The sequence below is a fragment of the Ciona intestinalis genome, chromosome 1, assembly GCF_000224145.3.
Source record: "Ciona intestinalis chromosome 1, KH, whole genome shotgun sequence".
In the NCBI taxonomy this organism is placed as follows: domain Eukaryota; kingdom Metazoa; phylum Chordata; class Ascidiacea; order Phlebobranchia; family Cionidae; genus Ciona; species Ciona intestinalis.
The window spans coordinates 8,004,281-8,021,398 of record NC_020166.2 but is presented as its reverse complement, the minus strand read 5'-3'; the positions used below and the strand labels follow the sequence as shown (position 1 = coordinate 8,021,398).

Below are 17,118 nucleotides of genomic sequence, written 5' to 3'. Positions count from 1 at the left end.
GCACCAGTTAATACGCTCCAAGGCCCGAGGAGAAGCAGATTTGCTCGTTTTACTGGGTTGAGAGTAGTTTTCGTTATTTCTCGGGGGGCTCCTTTCACCACGTGACCGCAATGTCGTAGCTGCCCGATCAATTTTTCATCAGCAAAAATAGAACAGAATTCGGCGGCGAGTGCTGCGTGTCCTGGCACCGGAAAATTACTCCGACAGTTTTCAGCAATCGGCACGAACCATGAGATTTTTCCTCCCAGCAAATTGGAATTTTTGTAACACAAACTCAAAGGCGTATCGGGGATAATACACTCCTCTTATATTTCATACCGTGTACACAGTTTCTACGAAAGCAAGAACTTTCCCACAGACAAACAGAACCTCAAAACGATTGCAACATGGTTATATCGTCAAGCATTTTTAATCAAGAGCGATTTTGATGTTGGTTGAGCAAACAAGAATTTCAGTTCATAAAACTGTAAACCACTATCGCGATCGCTTTACAGTAAATACGATATTGTACGTAATGCAATATGCAACGCTCAGGCTTAACATAAAAGGCTGTAATATACTGTTTTATTTTCTTACCAACCGAAACTATAGTGAGGGCAGCGTACGAAATCGATAGCAAAAATCGAATCCTCGGGGAAAAAGCAATTTTGTTGGCGCCATAAAAAACGGCCCAATCATTCGATGGCGTTTTTGCAGCAAAAATCAATGCCCGCGGAATTAAGTGTAATCTTATCGATAGCGATAATGCACTTTTCTCCCGTAAAACCTGTCACGAGCACGACGGTTTCGCGCCAACGGGAGGTTAGAGTCACAATTACTCACGACCCCAAAGCACAAGCAAAAACAATAAATGTGCTGGTTATGGCCAATTGCCTAAGAAAGTAACGACCTTGATGTAAATGGCCACAATGCGCAATAAACTCGCGGCTATCAATCTGCAAATGCCCTAAAATTAGAACCGTCGGCAAAACTGTCAACAGCTGCAGTTATAGGTTGTCGCGTATCGTAAAAGCAACTACCAGCGGGCTAAACTTAAACCCTCATGCACTCGCTATGGCATATAACTGCAATTAGGCCGCTGTATACGAAGAACCAATCACCGAGTTACGAAATAAGCATTATTATCGTTACAGCGAGGCAAGCGACTGTCGTAAAACTAAAACTAAACTGGCATAACAGTATAAATAGTTCCGCGTAAGAACGCGAGATGCAAAACATAACGACTTACAAATTATACAATCTAACTGAGCGGTGGAGTTAACTAGAATGACGTCCAATTCGACTCTTATTCATTCTTATGACCGTTTTTCGCAACTCCTTAGTCACCTCTCTTCAGCCTTCCGCTGTTTTAAGAGTAAACAGGCAGGTATATGGTGCATATTCTATAAGTGGAAACTCGCAAAAGCCACATTATGATAAGTTAGCGAGCTTCGCGGAGTCCTTCCATAAATACACGCCCTTTCCCTGAACAATATAAGCTAAAACGTTCATACTGTCGTCACATATCGGACCGAGAGATAACTGCTTCCTGGCTCCCTATTCATTTTTCTATGTAAATCTCGAACCGAAACAATAACAGCGCGTGCATGTAAATAAATCTTTTGTTTTGGAGCTGCGCTTCGCAACGGAGAAGCTAAGAATGACTCATTACCGTTTGCGTTGGGCGCTGATTAAGTTTGAAAAGCGATTCCCTGGAATAAACCGAAACATCCGCCGCAATTATAGGCATAACCCATAAGCCAAACATTTAACATTACGTTAAGACAACACTGGCTGTGCCACGTATGATGAACTACTCTATGTAAGTTTCCACTTTAACAGGTTGTTCAAATGCTGTGTAAAGGCTTACCTGTTGCGTGCCGCCCAAATTTAGAACGGGAAATAAAGGATTAATTGCTACGCAGGTATATGCTGAGCTGTGGTTCTAAATTAAGCGGCAGTTTGTACCTATTACACGTCATATAGGTAAAAATACATATGACTGGACTAAGGCATATTTTTGCTATGCACATGAAATTTTTTGGGCGAATAAGTTACGTTGCCTAAGCTTGAGAAACAGTGTAAAAACTGGACGAATAAACAATTGTATACTAAATGTTTCGTTCACGGAAATGCTAACGCTGCATGTTTGGCTACTTAATCTGCAAAACGTCGATTGCAACACTATGAGCTGATTAAACTTAATGGACAAAAATGTAACCTTTGTGTCAAGCGAGAGAGGGCAAACAAAAAACAGGCCCGAAAACAGGCAGAGTCCAAAGTTTTGCGTCGTAAAAATCAGAAAATTGAAACGCACCCCGACGTACTAGCTAATAATTTATGACAGGCAAATATAAAGAGAGCAAAAAGTACACGGCGCGACACGAAAATTGGGCGACGCGAAACTAATTTTCTTTTTTTTTTAACCAACAAAGAGGAAAAAAGGGCGAGGCTGTAAACCTGCTCGCGACTTTTTAATCATTGACTAATTTTCGGGAACGTTGCAAAAAGGACAAAAAGTTGAGATAACAAGGCAGTGCCCAGGTTTGGCGCAATAAACCGCCCAAATATGAAAGCAGTAGACGACCGCGAGGTCGCACAAAAATAAGTCCCTTCAATATTGACTAAAGTACTTAAAGCGGGTATACACATATAGCTCTCGACAAAATCGAGAATGTCATAAATTTTCACCAAAGTTCAACGCGAAGCTATGAGCAAACGCGGCTGTAAATACCTGGACGACAAGCGAGCTGAAGAAAAGATTTACTCCGAAAATCAACAAGCAAACGGAAAGCATATACGCGGAGTGGCGTCGTTGTGTTTATGATTACATTTTAACACGGCACTCTTATACGAAATTATGCTGAGATTACTTAACAGTGCATGATTATTTACATAGAAAATTCGAAATCAAGCGAGCTTTTGTCCTTTTGCTATACGTTAAAATAAATAACCAACATTTTTTCTGCAACAGAAATAGACAAAAAATGCACCGTTAAGTTTTTTCTGCAGAAATAACCAAAAATTTGCATTACCTAACCACGCTATAAGTTTACATTAAAATTTCTTTTTGTGACGTCACTTCCTGGACACCGTGGCCGTGAAACGACTGACTGGTAAAGTTGCACGCTTTCTTTTTTGCGTGTTTGCCAAATTTGTGAGCTGTTGCTCGGTAACTCGGTCGGGGAATTAACAGTGATGCACGTTTTGAACGAGTCAGTTTCCTAAACGCACCAAGTTGGCAGGAAATGTTGATAACCACTAAAAAAACGGACGTTCTTCGCTCGTTGTAAGCTACCAACTATATATAGTAGGGTGGAGGAAGATGGGGCACCTTTAGCACATAAGATCCAAATGTCCTGATCTTTAAAACAATTAACAACGGTCTATGGAAGTCGTGAGGATACTGTTTTATAATTCTTTGAATGTTCTTTGTTTACTACCAATGGGACGAGAAATAGAATGAAAAGATGTCCCATTATCCCCCACCCTACCATACTCACCTTTGTCGAAAAATCTTAGAAGTGAAAACGATTAAAACACGCCTGCTTGGTAACAATTCGAACACTTCGACCACAATTGAAACCCAGACAGCTGCTCTCCACCACTTCACTGCTCGCTTACCAATACGCCGTGGATTGGGAACACGCTGGAACCGGCGTTCGGTAATTTTCTGTCAAAACAACTGAAAATCGTCAAGCACCACTTGGAAGCACCAGATAAACAGAGCATCCGATCCCATGATTAGTAACCATGTTTTGCTTGTTGCTGTAACAGCTGGGACGTGTCGCCTTGCTTATTAAATTGATGAGCACGAGCGCTAAAACATCACAAACACCACGAAGTATCATGGCCTGCAAAAACATATGTTTCTACAGGCCATGGTAAGAGAGAACTGATTTTTTTCGAGGTCGTCTACCAGCGCAGTCAAACGTGTTCATTTTGTACTAAATACAAAGCATATACAAAATCAAAACGCCCTGTATACTGAATATGCGTTGAGCTTTGACTGTCGAGTCTCTCCTGTCGTTGTCTTTACAACCGTACATATATGTTTACAACTACAGCTAATACTTTGATGTTACCCTGCCACAACCAAAATAGTAAAAATACAATCTGGTTACTTACTTACAACTGTGTTTGACACATTTGCACAAAATGTGATCAAAAAAGAACACAGAGCAACCCTTTCCGTATTATGAAAAATACGGGAAACTCGCCAAAAGCGCTTTGTTAAAAAGTAAAAACTTCAATAATAATTATACCCGCCGATGTATAACGTACAACGTATAAAACGGTTTCTGATTCAATGTAGAAAAATGAACCGCGAAAGTAGAAACGGCCGTATGCTATGTAGCTAGGTTATGAAATGTCAACATACCGAACGACCTTTAAATAAAAAAACAACCAATTAATCTGCCGTATCTACGTGAACCGTTTTAAATGATCTCCCGTAGCATACGATCAGAGCTAAATTCAGTGAAACACGGCCATGCGGCGAATAACTATACTAAATACATTTGTACTCAAAAGAAATAATAATTTTCCAGGTTTAAAATATGCGGACCACATCCAACAATACATTAAAAAGTGGCATCTCGTGTCTTGGCTAAAGCTACAACTGTCTGACACCCTTGGATTTATTACCGAAAAATGTGCTACCATCAGGACAAGGGTATTGAAACGACTGTAAAGTGATTCTAAACTGTAAAATTCTATTCGAAAAGGTTTTTGCAGCACTCATAATTTACGCACTCCGCCCAGGGCAAAACCATTCAGTAGATTTACGTTTTTAAAAGCAGCTTTTCAGGCGTTTCGAAACGAAAAACTAAGAGGCCAACAATTAGGCACTAATTGCACGCGGAGTAGTGCATTTAAAAGTGCAATATATGTCCGAGATGCACGTAAATTGCGTAATGATACACAAACAAGACTATTTTCCATTTGAAAATGTAACGGATCAATTACCGTTGGGGTCAAAGCGGGTGATTATTAATATTCCTGCGGTGGCATAAAAAGAAGGAAAAAAACCGCGAGCATATTGGAACACTCGTTGAAAGGAGCTCATCTAAAAATGCTGCTGGTCGAATTCCGTTCCACACCGCAACATGGTTTTTAAAGCACTGGATCATTCCCTCCTTTACATAAAAAAAACGATAAAATGCGGCCAAAATGGGAGTCGGCGCTTATACTGTTGAAGCTCGATTTTCGCAAATTCTGCAGCATCGTACCTATAGTTACAGTCGCGAAACAAAGCTGGCGATTTTTCTAAACACTTCGAACACATCACGAGGCGGAAATTTAGTTTTTGGCTTATGTGTTATAAATGTTAAATCGAAAACAAAAAACGCGCACAATATGTGACAACTTCCCGGCCTTTTCGACGAAACTGGGCAAAGCAAAATTTGCATTGGTGATTTACTCGAGTTAAGGAAACTACAGTCTTCGATCGGATACCAATGGTTTGTGATTTTACGAAAAAAACTAAAAAAAGCTGTTTCCTACAAAACAGGCACAGATGTACATAGTTCTCGTTATACCAACCAGCCGCAATGTATTCGAACAGTTTACGGTTCTTTAAGTGTTTTTACCATTTCGGTGACTTGCTTTAGGGCGGTATTTTTATTACTGCGGTAATTCGAACAGCTAAGTTTGCGAGTTTTATTAGCATCCCTTTGGCTAGCCGTGAACTCTAATGCTGTATTTCTAGTATGTTAATAATACGCCCAAAATACGTTTTGTGATTCATTTTTTTTAACGCGTTGTCGTAACCAAGTGGACCAGGGAAAGTTCATACAAACTTGATGGCGCGACAAGAAATTACAGTCATGTCAACGACCGTATGATCCGGCCGTGCCCATCGTTGCTAAATATTGGCGGAGAGAAAACACGGATAATCAACGCAATGAAAATGTTCCGAAAATAGAAAACTTGCTCGGTGTGTTGTTTTAAGCTAGGGGTTATGATATGGGGTACAAAGATGGCGTTTTATAATTAGTTTTGAATTGCTTTTAGTAGCTCATATAAATTGACGTATTTTGGGACTATGACCCCAGAATTAACAAGTCTAAAGAGACTCTAAAATGACGTTCACTCTGGTAAAAGACGCCGTATGATATAATTCAATGTCAAAATACCCACCAAGAGACTTCTTAGTAACTGAACCGTTTCCGTGATATTATAAACCCTACAGTAAAAATACAGCGGGACATTGGAATCAGAAATTTCAAGGGCAGGTTTTCTTACGTTCTCGACTGAAGTATTCAATTTTTACGACATCACTGAAAAGAACGGGCTTGAATTGGGGCAAGCGATAATATTTTGATAGCCACGCAAAAACGACAAATTCGCCCGTCACAAACGGAGATTGTTGTTTTCAAAAATATTGGAAACAGTTCCACAGAAAGCTGGAAAAGGCAATTTTAACGAAAGGTACAAAGGTGGCGAAACAACACGCGCGCTTGGAGACAGCCCGGCTGACTTTCGCAATGAAAATTGTTCAGTTAAACTGAAATAACTCCGAGCTTTTGTTTCGCGAACCCAGCCTACGCGAACGATGAAATACTAGACGGATTTTGAAAAACACCAGCTTGTGTGTTGCTGCCGAAGAAATCTCTCATTGTGCGCGACGTTTGTCCGAAAAAGTCCCAACAAAGACGCGAAGAGCTAAAAAACTGGGCCGCGCTGTGGTACGCGTAATAAAGGCGTGGATTCGTCACAAAAGATAGGGTATTGAACACTGAGAAGTCTCATATTATTAACAGGGTGTCGAATAACGGGAAAACATTATTCGGAAAAAATACATCAAATTTGAAACCGATGGCTTGAAACCGATGGCTATGGGAGACTACGCTCGATATTACAGAGAGTTTGGTGTGTGTGCTTCGACCACATATTTAAACTTAAAAAACGTCGGGGAAATAAAACATTCAACACCACTTTAATATTGGTCGTTAAAATTACGCGTACGTGACTTTGGTTATACGGCAAAAACATACATGCTTTTAATCACTCTTGGTTGGGGGTGCTTTTATGAAAACGCGTTAACAGGACCAGGAAGCGAGTCTGCACACGGCTCGTTCTTGGGCGGCGTGGCGCTGGTACAGTGTGGAAGTTTCCACAAAATGTTCTTGAAATTTTACGAAGTAATTATCGGTAAAGGAAACCGTGGGTCGTGTAACAAAGTTCGTGTTGGCGGACGAGCAAATAACACGTGTTTACAGAGGGGCGTTACGTTGAAAATATGCGGGTATTGGGTCAATGGAACGCAGGTTACAAGAGGTTTTCCGACATCGCTGTCACGGAAAATGTAACTAGTCTATACCAGAACACATGTCGAATTCCAGGCCAAAATCTGGAACACAACGATTGGAGAAAATACCTTTGAAACGATTTAGCGAAACAGTTATGCGCGATGCTGTGTAACGGCCTAGTCAAATTACCAAAGAATTAATTTTGCAGAGCTCGCAAAATCGAGGGTGTCTTATTCAGCGAAAAGATAATGATTGCAAGTTGCCCATGATTGCAACACTAAACGAAACCGAGTTACCACAGAGGGTGAAAAACTATGAGACGTAATTTACTTTCAATATGCACAACGAGTAAGAGTAAACAAAGTATAAATGGGAAATCTATTATACTCCAAATTGCCCGTAATGGCCTCTAGATTGAAGTTACTTAATAAAAACAAATTACACAATAATTAGCAATTAGAATAAAGACCCCTGAACGAATAAGTAATCAACTAATCAATAATTAGTTTATTCCTAAAACAATGTATTAAATATAAATATAAGCAGCCTGAGTATGCATTGTTATTTAAATTTGAGTGGAAACCTAATCTGCATTTAAAAAAAGTTTATATTAAAAACTTAGTGATTTTTGGTGAAGTTTTATAGTTTTGTGTATTTCATTAAATTCATTACTTAAATAATAAATTTCAATACTTTTAATCCCAACAGGCTAGGATTAACTAATTGGGATTAAAAAAAAATGGTAAATCCCATTAGGCAATTAAGCTATACAACATGCAACAGTAACCACTATACTCAACATTAAAAAGTATTAACCAAAAAAATATTCAGAAATAAAATTATCTTTTGGAACATGAATACCCAGATGGCCTAAGCAACAAAAGAAAGAATGAAAGCCATAAAGAATTTTTTCCTGTGAGATGAATTATTAAAAAGAATTTTACAGCAAAATACATTGACTGTTTAAGAAGTTTCTCTGCTGTTTCAAAAATGCTTACGATTATTTACATTTCGATTGAATACTGAAATAGTTTCGCAGAAAATAAACACAATAGCAGAAGTGTCAGTTAGACAAACTTTCAACAAACAGAACCAAAGCATGAGTTTAGAATGACACATTGCTGCTATTCTAGATTAAAACATTACCAAGAAAACAAAGTGAAACTAAACAAAGAAATACTTGACCAAACCACAAATGACACATCGTATGAAGATTAAATGCAAGTTTAGATTATAAAACAATAAAATTTCACTTGGCTAAAAATTAAAACAAAGCTTGTGACGTAACTTATAGGAAGTTATAGGCTGGGTATCAATTTTGGGTTTGAAGTCATTTACAAAGTTATAGGATTATTGTGACCAATAAACAGATCAAAAGTGGTATTTACTATTTAAACTCTTTAGTACTTATACCAGTGAAAGAGTGAAGAGGTAATATCTAATACCTACCAGTTGAATAGTATTTACAAACCAAATAAATGGTGTTTAAACTCTTTGGTACTTATACCGGTAAAAAAGTGAATAAAAAGCAAACATGATAAAAAGGTTAAAACCACTGTTTTGTGGCGCCAATACCGTTTGAATCAAGAAACAGATTTATAGAACAATTTTCATATACATAAACTTTATGGGTGGAGAGTATATGTACGAGTATCATTAATTCAATATAAATATTATGCAACTGGAAAAGACTGACTTCACTATACAAACTATGGTTATATAACTGTTGAATTCAGAATACATTTCGTTTATTCAATAAGTTTATCAAAATACCAGTATTGTTTATTCTTTTGAATATACTAACTTGAATTGGCATTGTTATATAAATTCTATCAAACAATATTGGCTGATGATACTAGAATGAATATTCCACACTGGTGTATTCATTAAGATTCCATGAAACTATTTTAAAATTGAGTAATCATATTTAAGGGTAATGAGCCAAATCTGGCTTAAACCGACAAAGACCTCACCCATGCAGAGTATAATTGACTGATCATATTGTTAAAAAAGGCTCAAAAATCCAACTGAATTTACACTCCAGAGTTATAAATGGTCTACACTTGAATGTACTTGTGACATTAACTTTACTGTACAATCATTAGTCTTTTATATGAACTTTTATAAACAGATATGTTTACATCAAAGGGTATGATATTTAGGCCAGGCATTTGCTGGTAATTTCCCATACATAGGTCCATGTCAATAAATACAACATATATATCTATTTACTACATGGTCATTAGAAACTAAAAAAACACAAGTCAAAACACTAACTATTATCTATATTCCAGAGCCCATACCAGTTCAGGTTCAAATGATAAACTTATGTTTTAAAAAATGCAACTTTTAAAATAAAACATAAATTACAGAAACCAAAAGTCCTAGATTACATCTTATTCTTTTAAAAATATACATAAGTACACAAAACACATTACTCTTTAACACACTTCCAGAAAACAAATATTGATAACTTTTATGCTACTAAAGTGTGATTAAAGCTTTGATACTTATACATATCTTTCATAGATCTATAAACTTACCCTGATATTGATGCTAATACTGCGGTGGTTAGTCGACTCCGTCCGTACAGATGGAGTTTCATTAAATACAAAACCAGAGACCATCAACAACCGCTATCACCACAACCGCATGTTCTTGTACAAGGTTTGTTATTGTTTCTAGCGCCTTTACCGGAATGCCGGTAATTTTATTATAACCGCTAGAGGACATCAAAGATAGGTCTAAAACATTTGACTTTAGGTTTGATTTATCGGGCTTTGCTGCATACGGGTTTTTAATCATTTTAAACGCTATTTCTCCCTTTTAATTTATTTTATCCGAGTATTGTTAAAATTCTATTCAAATACAAACCTGGCTACTTTCTTTTAAGCCTTTCTTTTTATACGATAGACTATACTTTTCATATATCACAAGATCATATTTTATAAGAAATGTATTGCGTTTTAAAATACTAATGCTACGATAGAAGGGAAATGCAACACAGATTGTTTCGTAAATAGGTCAACCAAGCCGACAGACCAATGATAAAAAGCAGTCTGGAAGAGAAAAGCAAAGGTACTACTAAGTAGTCCACCAATAACATAACGTTACATTGCTGTAAAAACTACAATATATCTAGAGCCATTTATTTTACATAAATACAGGCAGTAGCATTAAGAACATCAACACAGAAAAATGCAAAAGCAAATATTAGCTAATAAATATATCTATAAACGACAAAGCAGCATTATACTCTATAAGATTGGTCAGAAACTCGAAGCAAGATAAACGACAAGGTACAATTTCGAACTCGAACTTTGACATATTAAACATCGAGAGCGTAGTAGATGTGAGGTCGCTTGGAAGACGGGCGCTCTAGCGACCTGCAGTGGTTGGCGCGATGGTGGCCATCGGAAACTGGGGATCTTTCTGCACCATCAGGGTTGGAGCGGGGATCAGTCATGATTAGGTTAAGGTGGTAAAAGTCACTTGAACGGGAAGATACAATAACACCGTTGTTTGGAGAGCAGCGTTCTGTCTTATGAAGCCGGCGAGGAACGTTAGTTGTAGATTGTGGAGGCGCTTGAAGCCCGCTTATGTAAACGTAGTCACTGTAACTTGGTGGTGACTTGAAAGCGTTCTCCGCAGCTGCTATAGCTGCTACGTTTTCGTTGGAGTTGTACATGCTGAAGCGTTTGTTGATGTTGCGTGCCCGGTTACGACTGCGCGTTCCTGGTCGTTGGGTGGCGTCGTGGAGTTCTTGTGTGTCTTGCTGCGTTACTGGTTTTCGATGTGTTTGTGCTGCCAATGCTTCGACACTTTTTGATCTTCTATAGCTTCGTTGGGGCTGGTAACTACTTGTATAAGCATGCGGTGCCATAGCAACATACTGTGTACGTTCTGGTACTGCCTCCTTCATCGAGAGCCGTAACCTTGCCAACAGCTCTTTGGCTTCCGCTTGGTAATCTACAGCCGGTGAGACGTAAGAGTCCACGCTTACAAAAGTGTCGTTGCAACTTCGTTTCGGCGTATTTTCGTAAGTTTCCGGCACCAAAGACCCCAGCGACTTTGACGGTGTCAGCCACGAAAGTTTACGATCTGTCTTCATGTGGCTTGTGCTGTTCACGGTCGAGTATCTGTTCTGGTGGTCTGGAATGTAGGGTGTCGAGATAGGCGTAATGGTTACATAGTCTGATTCAAGTGGTTCCATGACAGATTTTGGGCGAGTGACGTTCGCCCCTGGACGGCGTCGACGCTGATCGATCTCAGAGCGTGGAGTCGCGGAAGTTAATTTAATAATCTGTTGCGCCAAACTATTACTACCAACCATCTGTTGTGGTCTGGAGTTCACACGACGCACTGGTTTTCGTGCCGGCGCGCAGTCTTTGTTGTGCTGTATCCTCGCGGTTTCTTTTTTCTTTAATTCATCTCTAGAAAGATCCATCAAGCTCGTACAGCGGAATTTGGGCGCAAGGCTGCTTTTCGGGGGTTGTGTCTTACTTTTCTTAGGCGACAACTGTTTAGCAGCAACAGACTGATTGCCAATATCGCAACTAACGTTACCTACGCTTCTACTTCTCTGTTCAGCAGTGATCGTTCTTATCGGCGAGTTTGGATTGAAAACACTTAACGCAGACCTTTTCCCACCCTCGCTACCATTTCTTCGAGCTGCGATTTGTTTTCCAGAGAAACTACGACTCCGTCTGAACTGCTGGCACTCAGACCCCATACCTTCAACACTTGTTTGCTTAGTTGAACAACCCGACTGTTCGTCTTTCGTTCCGCTGGGTTCTTGGTTCCTCAATGTGGTGTAAATGCCAGCACTGGAAGGATTCGGTTCGTCGCGGTGGTTTTGCAACGACTGAATCTTGTTCGAGGTCTTTAACTCCAGGTTAAGTTCCTCATCCATCAGTTTTCGTGAGGCATTCCTCTTAGAATTGCTGTTGTTGTTCTTGTTTCGGTTTTTCTGAGGGCTTCGTTTCTTTTCCAGGTCTATTGGCGTTGAAGTAATCGCAGATTTAGAGGAAGCGACGTTTTTAAAATCTTCTCGGACCTCTGTTTCTTCCAAGACGTCACTGATCATCTCATCCTCACGTAGCATGTCCGGAGGATGATTCCCCTTTACCACACTCAGTTCCACGGACACAGTGCTGATATTATGCTTCGATGTTTTGGCTCGCTTTTTTCCGTTCCTTGCGTCATCAGTAATGACGTCATTGTTGCAATCGGTGTAGCAACGCTTGGTATTTTTCTTTTTCTTCCGGAGCAGCTTGGAGAAGTAGGCCGAGATGCGACTGGTCTTCTTTTCATTTCCTTGAAGTTGCGTCATGGTTTTGGTTTTATGTTGATTCGACGGTAATGGGGCAAGATTCAAAACTGCGTCTTCGGCTTCTTTCGATCGGATTTTCGAAGTTTTAATTAAATCAGGTTTACGGGTTCTTGGAAGGGAAGCGTATCGGTCTGAAAAACAATATAACCAACCGTGAGATTTAATACAGCATAAGGATTACGATCATATACACGCTTAACGTGACTAATAATGCTAATACTATTGCTACTCGCCTGAACCTAAGGTATAACTGAATAAACAAAGCTAGTGCACAACAAGAGCGATTATAAGCACTGACGATTCAATACGGTGCGCAAGAACTTATATAGCCAAGTGTAACGCCGTCTTCTTTGCCACGAACGCCTTTCTCGAACAAGAGATAGCGACACGCGACTTCCCGTTGCGACGCGTTCGATACACCGCGCTGATTATTCGAATTTGCTAAAGAATCTATTTACCCCCCACTGCGCGCACTTGCTGTAAACAACAACCTAATAAACAGCCGAGGTGTCATTCACGCTGAGACCTTGCATGACTGCGGCATATCATCAAACTCTACGATTACATCACTGACAGAAAGGTGTTTACAATACGGTCGTCTCGCCTGCTAATGGAAACAGGAACAGTTTCGAGTTTTAGTCTAAATAGGAAAACCGAAAAGCTCTGGAATTATGAAAACAACGCTTGCGATACAGAAGGTCACGTATAACACGCAAGAGTATTTCACCCGCATTTCCTATGATATCATTTTCAATCATCGTCCCCTACCATTTTTAGAGTGAGCAAACTAAAACTAACCGACTGTCGATTCGCTTAAATAAATGAACCACTCTGCTCACGGATCGAATTTTGCGGTCTCAACACGCGCGCCGCTTTCGAAGTGATCTGTAAGCCAGGAAACGAACCGAAGAAACATAAATAAACGCTTGTCGGTACGATTGACTGAAGTTTCACGAAGCTCCTGTAATTATGTGGCTCGTTATGACTGTTGCGATGACGTAATCTAGATAACGGTCGTCAGCGGGGTGTAATGATAGACAGATCGAAATAATCAGATTCTTGAGCGGAACTGTACTGCTGTTTTAGACCTAACCGTCAAAACAGCCAAAACACGGTAACAACCAATTAAAATTCTGGAAAAATTAGATAGAAAAAATAGCTTTTTTGGTATGGTTTGAACAAAATAAGCGTAAAAGCTAAGATATGTGCGAGTGATATACTGACAAGTGTTACCTTGAATGCAATCCTTGTTCAAAGAGCCGCTATAATCCAATGCAGCGAAAGGATAAAGTTAAGTTAAGATTAAATTGAGTTAAACTAAACACCTAGAAAAAACTAATCATACAAATCTCCTTACATTTTGGCAGGACGCGTGGGGCGTCTGTGACGTCACAGGATATCTTTGTTACGTCAGGTGACTCTTGGATTCCTGTGCACAGGAAAGAGGCTTATTTAACCCAAAACATTCGGATAAGCTTAAGTAGTTTGGAAGAAATTATTACAAACAATAGGTTACATACACCAGCAAAAGATCGGCTATATTTAGCGCGGCAACTTCGACAGTTTGCCCAGCCGTATATGGACTTGGAAACCGAGTTTTGAGCATTTGCTAGAGTTATGCTACGGAGTGGTTAGAGCTATGTTCCGATGTTTAATGAAACTCTTTTTGGGTACTTTGGGAAGCGGAACTTGTTAAAGTTATCAAGCGAATCGTAGAAACGTTGTGCAATTTCCCGAATGCGGTTAATAGCTCTAGACACTGGCAAAAAAATACATTACGCAACTTTATGCAAATTCAACCAAATAACTTACGTGTATTTATAATATCCGTCGACCTAGCTACGTTTTCCACATTTTCCCCTGCGCACATATCCCGGGATTTTGTCTCAGCGACTGGCGAACTGTTAGAAGTCAGTGATTTTCGCGTACTGAATGACGTCATTGCAGATAGAGTGTTTTGTTTTGACACAGTCGTTGTGGGCCCAATGTTTCTGCGTGTAGTTATTGCTCGTTTGATCTTGTAGTACAAGTAAAATACCGATTGCCGTGTTTTCTTCAACTGAGGTATATATGCCATACCAAGATAATGACGCTATGGAATATAGTACGGTGGGGGTGACGGGACACCTCCAGCACGTGTTTTAAAACAATTAACAACGGTTCATGGGAGTCATGAGGATACGCTTTTATATTTCTTCTACTGTTTTTTTTTACTGTGTTTATCTCTATATTTATGATATTTTTACTCTAATATAAAGCGTATAACATTTATAATGGTTTTTGTTACTATATTTACCCTTTCGGAGTAGATTTTTTGTTGCGCTGTAATTTTGAAGTCATTTTGTATAACGTAGTTTTCTTCGTTAGCTAAAAAGGAAAATGCAAATAAATGACAACAAATCGAATATCAATTTACTACTAGATGTAGCGACCATATTTCTTTTTTTCAAATAAATGTTAAATGTTTTAAACGTAAGCATGTTTTAACGACTGCCGTTTGGTCGCAATATCCTGTCCTTTTGTTTTAACTTTTTTCAATCTTCGCTACCTTAACCGAAGAGACAAAAATACGTTATTATTATTTATTGAGTTATTATAGAAGTTATTAGTATTATGTAGCCTTACCTTTTTATTCGACATGACTTTTGTGATTTTAACGAAGATAGAAGCGTACGGTGAACCAGTCAAGTGGATATGACGATAACCTTGTTATAAAACGCACAGCGTTAACATAAAAGAAACATATTAAGTTGAGGGAAGACGGGACACCTTTAGCACATAATATTCAAATATCTTAATCGTGATTTTAAGAACGGTCTATGGTATTCGTAAGGATATGGTTTTGTAATTATTTTATTGTTATTTGATTACAACCAAATTGGACTAGAAAATAGAATGAAAATGTGACCCATCTGTCCCTACCCTACTATATATAAAATGCAATAAAAGTGTAATTTGCATATACTAGCCATTATTCAAACGTTATGAGTCGTCTTTAAATAAATAAATCAATGCAATTCATCGACAATATTTTTTTTGTAATCACAATTTAAATAATGCCAATTTATAAAACTTTTAGTTTATATTTTTATATCATACAGGACATATAACTACGATTTAAATGTTGTTATTTTTCTTACCCGTGTTCATTGCTTTTACTGCAATAGTTCTTTGGCCAATGAAATCTCGTCCGATCGGGTCACTATCCCAAACAGCCAACCTTACAAAGGCAAGCTCAGGGTAGAATATTGTAAAGTCTAACTGCTGGTCCCACACTGGGTTGAAACCTTGTATAAAAATTATAACCAGCTAAGAACATGTTCTATGTAACATCAATTTTCAAACTGTAATATTCGTAAGTAAACCCCAAACGTTTAGTAAACCTTTTCGTTCAGAAACATACACTACTAAGCGAACCAAAGAGAAAAGCAATCGATGATTTACTAAGAAAATTGTCACAACTAGCAAGTATTAATGACAGTGGTATATGGTAAAAAACAACAGTTAAATATACAACTAGGTTTAGCGACCACGCCTTTAAGCGTGTTTTAACAACTGTTGCTTTGTCGCTTTATTCTGTCTTTTCGTACAAAATATTTTTAAGCTTCGCTAACCGTAATCGAAGAGACAAATAAAATTATGAATAATATTTTTTTTCATTATTTCAAAATAAATTTACCATTTAAACCCTAGCCTATAGTGCCCAACGGTGTTCTAGCGCCACCTACCGTTGTCATCGACTACAGACGTTTGCTTCTTTGCGCTGTCTATGTTCACTCCGTAAATTTCCACTTCAACGAATGGGTCGATGATCTATTAGAAAGAAAACTCAACAATAGCTTACGAAGTGCTAGCATTAAAAACATACTTTTTTTACCAAAACGTAGAAAAGTAAGATAAAAGATTTAGTTTTACTACCTAATAGAACGATAACAAAATTTGAAAACATGGACCGTTTTACTCCAACCTATACTGTATTATTTTTGCTAAATATTTTAATGTCAATACCTCCCCCCTTTCGCCAAGAACGCTGCTTGGTGGTTTCGGCAAATGTTGACCGCTGATGACGTGAATAGATAGCTGCATGACGTCACGGTTTTTGGGAAATGACGTTGCCAAAGGATTAAAATGTTCGCTCTGTAAGAGTAAAAAAGCAAAAATACACACAATGTGCCTATTGTAAGATCTAAAAGAATAAAGTTTTCTATTTTTATTCTGAAAATTTTGGCGAAACACAAACGAATGCATCTGTTTTAAAGGTATTATCCTATAAGCATTACCCAAGACCACATTAAATGGGTGAATTTAGGTTATTATTTTCAATATTATATATGTAAAACGAAATACCCGTGTAACGACTTTACCCCACCAGCACGTATAAGGATAAATCATTTGCATTCATTTATATATCTATACTAGTATTCTATATGTCATTATGATACCTCCAACAAACACTGTGGTTTAGGAACATATCCGTATCCACCGTTGAGTTCGAACATCGCATCGTTGAGTTGCATGAAACGGTCACGGGTTTGGTGGTTTAGGGCAACTAAA

The 17,118-nt window shown here is 38.5% G+C and overlaps 2 protein-coding genes across 6 annotated transcripts in view; both read right to left on the bottom strand.

The window, feature by feature from the left end:
• zf(c2h2)-25 (zinc finger protein) overlaps window positions 1-9,901 on the bottom strand; it is a 41,370-nt gene extending 31,469 nt beyond the window's left edge. For 3 of the 4 annotated variants that reach the window (XM_018815586.2, XM_018815527.2, XM_018815611.2), the window contains exon 1: window positions 9,776-9,901. The gene's annotated coding sequence lies outside the window, so the exon portion shown is untranslated. The remainder of the gene's footprint in view (window positions 1-9,775) is intronic. The other variant, XM_009864048.3, reaches the window with a different exon arrangement.
• A 272-nt stretch (window positions 9,902-10,173) lies between these two features.
• LOC100182882 overlaps window positions 10,174-17,118 on the bottom strand; it is a 31,214-nt gene continuing 24,269 nt past the window's right edge. For both annotated transcript variants that reach the window (XM_018815050.2, XM_018815054.2), the window contains 9 exons: window positions 17,007-17,113; window positions 16,573-16,701; window positions 16,293-16,377; window positions 15,705-15,851; window positions 15,190-15,269; window positions 14,861-14,931; window positions 14,377-14,555; window positions 13,922-13,993; window positions 10,174-12,695 (listed from right to left, as the gene is read on the bottom strand). In XM_018815050.2, the coding sequence (XP_018670595.1) occupies window positions 10,561-12,695; window positions 13,922-13,993; window positions 14,377-14,555; window positions 14,861-14,931; window positions 15,190-15,269; window positions 15,705-15,851; window positions 16,293-16,377; window positions 16,573-16,701; window positions 17,007-17,113 (3,005 nt within the window). In that variant the 3' untranslated portion in view covers window positions 10,174-10,560. The remainder of the gene's footprint in view (window positions 12,696-13,921; window positions 13,994-14,376; window positions 14,556-14,860; window positions 14,932-15,189; window positions 15,270-15,704; window positions 15,852-16,292; window positions 16,378-16,572; window positions 16,702-17,006; window positions 17,114-17,118) is intronic.